Source organism: Pieris brassicae, chromosome 2 (genome assembly GCF_905147105.1).
Source record: "Pieris brassicae chromosome 2, ilPieBrab1.1, whole genome shotgun sequence".
In the NCBI taxonomy this organism is placed as follows: domain Eukaryota; kingdom Metazoa; phylum Arthropoda; class Insecta; order Lepidoptera; family Pieridae; genus Pieris; species Pieris brassicae.
In genome coordinates this window covers 8785362-8796343 of record NC_059666.1, presented here as the reverse complement: position 1 = coordinate 8796343, position 10982 = coordinate 8785362, and the positions used below count along the sequence as shown (strand labels likewise).

The following is a 10982-nucleotide window of genomic DNA, read 5'->3' as shown; positions in this document are numbered from 1 at the left end:
TGATTCGAAGAGATTCGAAGCCATTAATAACACAAATATATAATAACGACGACAGTGATAGTAATAATTCTATTAAAATTAATGAAATTCTGTAATAATCTTAGTAGTAATAAGGTAATATGAAATATTTGTATTTATCTATGATAATAAAAGCCTTTTGTTAAACTTCATCTAATTTATTTAACCAATGTCTGTAAAGTGCATATAGGAGATCATTTTTAAAAAATAAATAATTTTCTTGCACTCTCCTGTTCCATGATGTCTTAGTAAAGACACATGTAAAAGAAACTTAACTTCAGGAGAAACATTTTCCCCCAGTTATATACAAAAAAATATTTACATTTTTATGGACAAATTCACTCAATGGCTAAATTAAGTTTAGATACAACATTGTTTGGCCTAATACACCATGTATTTAAATATTTATGATGTCATTAGAAAAGCAATTTATATGAAAAATACGATTAAAACAGAAACACTTTATCAGTTTATGTTGAGCACCCGCAGTGGTTGTCAGACATACTTGAGATTTTTGCAATGTTTGCGTATGTGCTTAGTCTCGATAAACAAAAATGTATTTTATTTGCAGTTAATATATTTGTTAATAGTGTAATCTTGGATCGTGGTTTGTGTTTGTCTGTTTTGAAATAAATAGCGTTCTTTTTTTATAAATTAACTCAAAACTAATAAATAATTTAACTCGAACCTAATTTACTAAAAAGGATATTTAATGTAAGAAAGTGTCCAATAACACTACTTACAGTCTCTATTAAGGGACAGACACTCTGTTCTTTAGTACTAATAAGTAGGCTTCTCGAAGTAGGTCTAAGTATGGCTTCCATATGTCAAAATCTTATTTGACAGACGAAAATCATACTTAAACAACAGCCGAATTTGACTTCTGAATTTGAATTTGATTTCCGACTAAATTGTGTTGCGCATACGCAATTACGCAAACGAAAAGACCTGATGATCGTGCTTGCTAAACTTAATATGAGAAATAGAATAAGAGATATTATGTATATATATAATAATAAAAGCCCGTTTAATTTCCAATCATTACAAAAGTAAAACATACAGCTACATACAACTACTTATATACATTTATTTTTCTTGTTATCCTAATATCCTAGTTTCCTTAGCTTCCTTCAGTAGCATTAATATGAACCTCTCCTCGGTAAAGGCCTCCTCCAGATTTTTCTAATTTCTAATCTCTGTCTATAGCTTTCTTCCTCTATTCCCTTCCAGCTAACTCTTCTTATTCTTCTAACAACCTTTTCTGTGGCACCCTCTTCTTCTTCCCCTTGATCCCCTTTCCATATAGAGTTGAATCTCGATAACAAAATAAATCGAGTTAACGAGTTTTCGACTTAACAAGAACTTTGAGATACATATGATTTAACTGCTTAAGTTCAAGGTTCGAGTTATCGTATAAGATCTTTGTTTAGTATTCGCGTCTCAATTCCCCCAAAAACAATATTTCGCGGCAGACTTGTTGTTAATTGATCAAAAAAGGCAATGAGTATGAAGCTAGCTAGCAAGCTATCTCTCAACATATATTATTTTATAACAAGTGTATACTTACCTTAAAAATTGTACATAATAAACATAATTGAAGTACTATTGTAATACACGTGTAAGTAATAAATATAAGTAAAAAACTTCCACTTCATTCACTTCAGTCATAATGTTACTGCTATTTTTTCTTCATGTTCTACATTTTTCTCACGCCGTTTTCATAGACAAATATAGAGATTATAAAGATTATAAATACTATGAATTGACTGGAAGTAGAGAAGGATTGGAGAATTTGAGAAAATTCATGCTGAATATAGACGTAAGTGTTTAATATTAAAATAATTTAATTCTCTAAAAACTGGAATTTTAACGTTAAAGTAGTAGTAGTAATTGACATTATTAAGTAGTCTGACATAAAAAATGGCATAATATTTTATATTATCACAGTCAGATTTTGTTCATAATGATCAGAGGAGTTGTTCGGTCTAATACCTGCAGCTAGGTTTCATTATCGGACATTAAGGCAGAATACAAAGTACCATCCGTATCACCTCGACGTGCGTCGTTCCACAACTGAGCGTCTCTTAAGGCAGTTTTTAGCGCGAACCAACGCTATGTGGAACCAGCTGTCCACTAAAGTATTTCCCAACCAATTCGACTTAGGGACCTTCAGCAAACAGCGAGTCAATTCTTAAAAGGCCGGCAATGCACTTGCGAGGCTTCTGCAATGTTGAGTGTCCATTGGCGGTATCACTTACCATCAGGCGGGCCTCCTGCCCGTTTGCCTCCTATTACATTTAAAAGATATCATAATAAAACCTGCGTATAGCCGCTGTGTCCTTAGTTCCTCGTCTTGAGCCCCTTATAGAAAAGCGTATTCTATGTAATAGTCGTGTCCTGTCATGTTGTTCGATGTTCGTTGCCAAGTACTTTTCTTCTGTTTTACGAGGATAGACATACCATAAAGGCATTAAATTGAATGTGTTTAGTAAAATCTTTAGCCACTATTCCTGATGCGACTACAAGTGTCGGTATGAGACTCGACATACTTATTAATTATTATTATAATTTTATTGTTTTTGGGCAGTATTAGCCTAGTGACATCAGCGTGAGTCTGTCATCATTGAGCTCGTAGGTTCGATCCCCAGCTGTGCACCAATGGACCTTCTGTACATGTGCGCATTTAACATTGGACCGAACGGTGAATACATCGTGAGGAAACCGGCTCGCCTTAGACCCAAAAAGTCGACGGCGATGTCAGTACGCTGATCACCTACTTGCCTATTAGATTGACAAATGATCAAGATATAGATAGAGAAATCTGAGGCTCAGACCTCACCTGACACCACTGGTTTTTATTATTTATAATTTTGTTATAAACCACGTCATCAATATTAAAATATAATGTTATTTTTGAATTGCAGGAAAGCCTTATACATTCGGAATCTCTTAACAAATCTGAAATTATTCTATCACCGCACTTAGTAACAATATTTAGTGAAGCGGTAAAAAAGGAAAACTTGAAAGTTAACGTTTTACACAATGATATATCCGAGTAAGTGATTGACTTTTTATCCTTTAATGAAAATAAAATTGATCAAGATTTTGTGATCATTTTTCCAAATATTATAAACATGACTGTAAAGGGACGCTGTAAACCAGCCCCCTTCATTGGTCTTTGGTGGTGATGATGATGTTGATTACTAATCGCATATCCCTCTCAAGGGACTGTTTATATTTTTACAGTACAAACGGGCGGACTGCTAACCTGATTTTAAGTGATACTAAGCCCATGGACAATGTTTTGCCGGCCTGATTATTTCTACTGTTATTTATGACCAAATACTTCAGTCTCTGTGGATTGCTTACTTTGTTAATTTATTTGAAAATTTTCAAAAAATAAAAGCCGTATATCGTTCGTACATAATCATCAATCATCGTATTAGGATAAATTTTTGTTACATACAAAGAATATATAAGTGATATTATAGAATACAACAATAATAATTATTTTTTCTTAGAATAATACGCTTAGAAAAAGTTAATGCACGTCGGCGTATAAAGAAGTTTTCATGGAATGCATATTATGATGTGAATGATGTAAGTATGTATATTGCTATGTGTAGACTGCATTAAAGACGTATACAGTACCAAGTAAAGAATTTAATTGGTTGATGGCTTAATTATGATATTACTATTTTTATGAATATTATAGTTTGGTATTGGAGCAAACGTTGTTAGGGCTATATTATTGTAATTTTTAAAGTACACTCAGTTTCAGCCTATCATAAGGGGTAGGCTAAAACGAATTAGGAATTTTGTCTTTGTAAGGACTGACTTGGCAGACGCAATATGCAGGCAATAAAATAAATATTCTGCTTAATATCTACTCGCTTACCGGGTATGTACACAGATTACTCACTAATCCACTCACATTCAGCCACACACATGTGCATTCACCCGTGTTGTAAACAGTTTAGAATTGTAATAAAAAAGTATTATGGAATTTACTATTAAGTTTGTAGGAAGAGTTGGGAACCCTGACACAGGTATTTTACTTAAAAGCATTCCCAAACAAATTTTAACTATTTTTCTTCTTCTATATAATGTTTAAATACTTCTACAGATCCACCAGTTTATCTTGAACACGACAAAAGTCAACCCCGAATGGACAGAGTTGATTATAGCTGGCAAAAGTTACGAAGGTCGAAAAATATTAGGATTAAGAATTAATACGCCTTATGAAAACGGACAGAGGGAAACCGGAAAACCTGTATTTTTCATTGAATCGGGTAAGAGCATGATATCTTTCACTTTTGTAGATTTCGGTTACGTACAAAAGATTTTGTCCCATCCAGCTGGAAAATATCTAACAAATTGTGTTTGTATTTGAGCTCCAGACAGTTTCCGGGAACTAAAAGAAAATACATAAACTCCTGTCAATTTTATAATTTTCTAACTGGTTGTACTGCGTTTAAATGACAATGCCGGGAGCCAATAGAACATGTCGGTCATGTTCTGTCGAAGGAATGAACGTGCATTTTGTTCTATTACCGTAATTTTACTTTCGTTTGTTCTATATAATTTTCTATTGCAATTTATTAATCCTTGACTCTGGGATTTTTTCATACAAAGCCCTTTGTTTTCTAAATCACATTAAGTATAGAAGTAGTAAGAATATTTTCCCCTTTCTGTTTTCGAGTATATCATGCAATATCTTTTAGGTCTATTTTAGTATTAACTTCGAGTACTAAGTAGCTCGTAATGTCCCATACATTTTTTTTTCAAACTACCACGATTGTCTCACCAATCGTACAAAACCCTTCCCATTCCACTCAATGTTGCATTTGTAAAATCTTAAGGATATATTATCATAGGCTTTGTATTAAAGAATCAGTCACTACAATATTATATGAATGTTTTTATTTTTGTTGACTACATATAATATGTAGTATTATTAGTAATTTATTTGGACGTATTCAACAAACACTTGAACTAGTTGGTTGAGGAAATTATTACTGTTGAATATTTGCAAGCGATATGTGTATAATATACAATAATTTCCTCAACCAACTATCAAGTGTTTGTTGAATATGTCTAAATAAATTACTAATAACTGTAAAAAATTTCCCTCAGGGATTCACGCACGCGAGTGGATTGCCCCCGCAACGACAACTTACTTCATCAATCAATTACTAACAAGCCGCGACCCGGACATAACGAGGCTGCGAGATCAGTTCGATTGGAGGATCTTCCCCACAGTTAATCCTGATGGATACCATTACAGTTACAATGTTGTAAGTAATATATTTGATACGGCTTAGACTTGAAACGCTTCTTAGCGACTCCGCCTGTTGCCACTATACTATTACATAATAATTTATGTCATCTGATAGTAAATATTTTATTAATGAATGAAAAGCCTTTATAATCAACCGCTTAAAAGAATTCCTTGGTTCTATCACCATTATTTGAAGGCAATCACAACGGCAACACATATCGAGTGACAGCAAGCAGGCAGAATGCAGAAATCCATCCTTTCCATTTTATTTATTTATATATAAAACAAATGCTATTCTCCAAATTATAAAATTTTGTTTTGCAGGATAGATATTGGAGAAAAACACGATCGATATCATCAAATGGCTGCCGTGGGGCTGATCCCAATAGGAACTGGGACTACAATTGGGGCCGTAAGTAATTTAATAATTCTGGTCGCATCATATCATCAATTATTTTTATTGCATATTTTTGCACTATCAGACGTAGATTGAGAAGTTATTCATATATTTATTTACAACCGAAATGTATAGGAGACGTGACCCAGACAGCCCAATTAAAGTTAGGTCACCTATTAGGCCAGGCATGCTTATAAACATTATGTTTCTCTTTTGACCCTTTGTTGTGATATAGTTGAGGAATACCTCTTTAAATCGACACATTACAAAGAAATTTTTGGTATCGAAATTCTTTAGCTAGTTTGTAGATTTTTGCTCATTATATGTAATATTTACTAATTGTTCCATAAAAGCGGTAAAATCTTAATATATATATAGTTAATATATATACAAACTTTCTTAAGCTCGTCAGCCCACCATGCAAGAGGGCGACCACGCTTTCTTTTTCCTGGTGGCCCTTTCCACTTTGTTACCCTCTTTGTCCACCTGTCATTGTTCATTCGAGCGCTATGACCCGCCCATTTCCACTTAAGTTTTTTGCAATGGGATAGTGCATCAATAACCTTTGTTTTGTTTCTAATTTGTGTATTTCTGATCTTGTCGTTAAGTTTTAAATTGAGTACACTTGAGTTCCATGCCTCGTTGACAAGTTGTTATTTTTCTATTTGTGTTCGAGTCATATATCCATGATTGGCTACCGTAAGAAATACATGGCAACATACACGTGTCTAAGACTTTATTTTTTCAGTATATCGGTATCTCTGCCTTCAGTACTTCTTTGTATCCCCAGATTTTTTCCATGACATCCTAGTTCTCCTATCAACTTCATCATGATGCCATGAATTTTTAAAAGATATTTCCATACCCAAGTAGATATATTTCTGCACGTATTCATGATCCTCAAGAGGTATCCATTAATTTTGACAGGATCTTGTAGGTGATTTGTCATTATTTTTGTTTAATTCTAATCCTAACAGAACAGAATTCGTTTATCTGTTCCTCTATTTGTAGTGATCTTTCTGAGAATAAAACGATGTCATCAGCAAATCTTAGGTTGCTTAAGAAAGCACACACATACATATATAGATATATATTTGATATACCTTTTTATAAATTTTATTTTGTAAAATTTTCAAGGAATAAATGAGGCTTATTTATGTCATCTGTGAGGCTCATATGAGGCTTAGTTATACATTTGTTGGTATATATATATATATATACCAACAAATGAAAATTGCTTTTTTTTCAATGATGTAATGTAATACATATTATTAAAATGTATAACTACAAATTAATTAGTCTCAGTAAAAAATAAAAAGTATTCTATTCGAAATGTCCATTTTGGCTTTCGATTCTGTGTATCCAAGGTAAATTTTGGCAAAGCTTATTCCAAAGATTTTTTAAGAAATTCAATGTCTCCGTGTCATTTAAAGCAGGCCATTTCCTCTAAAACTGTCCATAATTTGAAGTCTAAAGGGTTGGTTGAGGTCTGGATGGATGAGGGCCAGTCTTCAGCTCTTATAAAGTCCGAAACGTTGGTTTCATGCCAGGCTTGTGTAGTTCGTGACTCGTGACCAGGTGCAGAATCCTGCTGGAAAGTCCATTGCTTATAGGTTTTACATGATCCAAGACTGTATCTTGATAAAGTTTGGCTGAAGTTTCACAAAAATTTAGTTTTGGGACTCCTTGATAAGACACGCCCCACCAAACCATCACTGACTCAGGTTGATGACCATGTTGTACCGTTCCGACCACTTGAGCAGCTTCTTTAGAACTGGGAGCGTAATCATTATCATTTTGCATATTGATGTGTTTGAATAAATCGTGAAATTTTTTTCAAGGGTAAAGAGGATTTTTATGCTTTTCATCTGAGTATCGTGACAGAAGGCGTTTTGATCGATCCTCTCTCTGTAATTGCAAAGATTGATTTAGGACATGTCGTGTATATCGACGATAAGCACCGAGCTTCAGGTCGTGTTTTATAATACGCTACAGATTCGTAGAGGGAATCTTAATTTCTCGCTATAAGATTTTTTCGACCGCCCCGATCTTGTCTGGTCTTCGACAGACGAAGTGTTGTTACGAACATACGGCTGATACCATGCCTTTTGAAGTGGCTATAATATGACCGACGGCCCGATTGCAGTGATCGCCTTGCACAGAGTGGCTGAATCCTATTGGAAAGAAGTTTTATAATTATATAAGTGTTCCTCATAAAACTTAAAATAATTAAAAGTTGACAAAAAGAAATGTTTTTATGTAACAATATTTATGAACAGACTAGTTATATATATTCTTCCATGATTTTAATTAATTTTGTAAACACTTATAAATTGCAAATGCTCTCATTAACTTATCACACTTAAATAATTATTTATTTAATTAAACAAACCCAAAAATACCTTCGACAAAATATTTTTTTTACGATCTATTAATCTCTCCGCGATTTTAATTACAAACTTTGTTCATAAGTCCTATATCTATTATTAGAACAATTGATTTGTCTCTGTTTACTCCAACATGTTACTTTAACAATTTGATATAAAGAGATAAATACAATACATTTATTTTTCAAAGTTAACAAAAGATGTTATTTCCAGAACATTCAGCATCGAGTCGTCCGTGCGATTATCAGCTATACGCCGGCTCCAAGCCGTTTTCGGAAATTGAAACAAGAACTCTCTCGAAATACATCTCGTCCATAGACAACTTACTGTTCTATGTTGCTTTTCATTCGTATGCCTCGCTGTTACTACTGCCTTATTCCGACTCCTTGGAGCATGTTGATAATTATGATGATTTGGTAAGTTGACTGACTCATAAGTCAAATATATGTTTAGTGTAAAATAATATTATTATATTTCACCGGGTGTCACACTTGTGGGAACTTATACGAGTAAGCGTTAAAAAAACAAACGTACTTAAAACAAGCTAAATATTCCAAGATAAATAATATTTACAGGTCCAAATTGGTCAGCGTTCAATCGAATATGGCAGTCGAGTTAACGGCCAAAAATACGACGGGCCAGGCACAGCCGCGGAAACTTTGTGTAAGTGAGCTATAAACAATTAACATGGACCCCAGACAAACACTAAAAGTACGTAATTAATATAATTTGTAATCTGTATACTGGGTACATATTACAAAATATGTTCATCGATAATAAGATAATGTTCACCAGACCGGTACGCTTTGTCAATCTAAATTGTCGATAGCCGCAGACGCTTAAGGTTAATTATTTTCGCGTCTACGTGTTAACTCTCATCCCATCCACACTCTACGGTAGACGGTGAGCTGTTGCCCCTCGTGCCGCCTTGCCTCGCCTCGCCTCTACGCTTTTTGCCAGTTTTTTAATATATGCCTAGATTAGCAACCAGTAAATTTCGTCTAGTTTGATTGTCTTATGGAGCAGGACCATCATGTTCCCATGCATTTTTATCTTGAATATAATCCTCTAATTTGTAGACACAAAGTATTTTGAATAAAAGTTTTGAAATGAATCAGAACAGGAGGCACTCATACTCCAGCATCTATCCAAGATTTACTAATAGTATAAATCTCAGCCGTCTTAATTAATTTAACTTGTATTTGAATATACGTATTCATAAATACATTGTTGCTTAGTCTTAAGACATACAGTAAGCCTTAATTTCAAGTAAATTAATCTTAATTTAAAGTTTGTTTCTGTGGTGCCCTCCAATTTAGATCCAGCATTGTTTGAAATTAATTGTTTCTATGAATTTAGGGTGTTATTACATAACTTTTGTTTGGGAGTATTATTCTTAACTTTCTACAATAACTTAAAGTATTACGCTATCGTAGGGCCGATAGACGGTTATGGAAGCTAAGTTAGTACTTTGAAAGTAGTCATGAGGAAGCAGTTATAAATTTTAAATAAACTTCTAAATGCAAAATATCCATATATTTTTGAATAAAATATACAGTATTTACATTTAACCTACATGGTAATAATAATTAAAAATGTAAAAATATAAAATTAAAACAAATTTAAAATGTTTGGTCCCTGTAGCAGTGTACGTATAAACGTAGTAGTGTTAACACTAGCAGCATTAACCTCGCTGTATTGCAATTTTTAATCGTTGAACGAGGAAAGCACCAGCTCTGATGTCACCGGTACTGGTACCTGGTAGATACCAGGTGCCAACTTAAATCTTTAATTAGCGCCTGTGAACTTCAAAGGGAACAAATTCGAAGAAAGAAGAAATACGATATTTGAGCTGTTTATTTTTAGCTTTCCTCCTTCAATAAATAAGTATCACAATACAGCGACGCGCATATAAAGATAGCTTTGTATGCTAGCAGCGAAAATATAGCTTTTAATGCTATATATATATATGTATATATATAATGTAGACACAGCATTATATATGACGTTGTGAACTTGAAATAAATGTTAATGAATTCGATCAGATCATAAAATATTTTTGTATTTTTTTTTCAGATAAAGCATCGGGTGGCAGTATGGACTGGGTACGATATGCCCTTAAAACTCGTTTAGTGTACACATATGAGTTGAGGGGCTCATCATTTCACTGGCCTCCAGAGAAAATACCAGAACAGGGTGATGAAGTTGTACAGATGATGTTGGGTCTCGCCGATGGTGCTAAAGAACTTGGATATTATTAGTGTATTGGATGAACGTAGAAATTTTAGAAAAGCTAAACAATTTAAAAAATATTTTTAACTTATCATCTGCGATGCATAACTGAAGGAGATAAATAACTCATCTGGGAAATAATTATATAAAAAATCATTTAGGACAAAGAACTATGAATGTTTTATTTATAAAATTACACTTCGTTATATTTATAGAAAAACAAATAACATAATACATAAAAAATATAAGAAATGCAACGGGTGGCCTTTTCGCTAACAAGCGATCTTTTCAAGGCAACCCTAGGCTACCCATGTTTTATTTATAATAGATAACGTTTGACCTTAGTTAAGATTTAGCCAATATAGTCCATGCTGGCGGAACAGCAACGGTGAAGGAAAACATCGTGAGGAAACCGGCTTGTCTTAGACCCAAAAGGCCGACGTCGTGCGCATTAGAAAGAAATCTGAGGCCCAGACCTAAAAAGGGTTGTAGCGCCATTGATTTTTTTTTTTTAAATTATATATAGTGTTAACAGTAGGTACAAGTGAAAAATTAATTACGTAAGTAACAAAGAAAGATATACAATTACTTTTGAATTCAAAAAGATTCATTATTCATAAATCTACTGAAAATATAACATTCTAATATATATGTGGAGATAAACAAG

The 10982-nt window shown here is 33.5% G+C and overlaps 1 protein-coding gene across 1 annotated transcript; it reads left to right on the top strand.

Moving 5' to 3' along the window:
• The first annotated feature begins 1662 nt into the window (after positions 1 to 1662).
• On the top strand, positions 1663 to 10486 carry LOC123720680 (zinc carboxypeptidase-like). The gene is made up of 9 exons (XM_045677386.1): positions 1663 to 1837; positions 2943 to 3073; positions 3540 to 3618; positions 4145 to 4310; positions 5155 to 5315; positions 5624 to 5711; positions 8297 to 8499; positions 8659 to 8746; positions 10160 to 10486. The coding sequence occupies exons 1-9, from the start codon at positions 1688 to 1690 to the stop codon at positions 10342 to 10344; spliced, it is 1251 nt and encodes a 416-aa protein (XP_045533342.1). The 5' UTR covers positions 1663 to 1687; the 3' UTR covers positions 10345 to 10486.
• Positions 10487 to 10982: the final 496 nt, after the last annotated feature.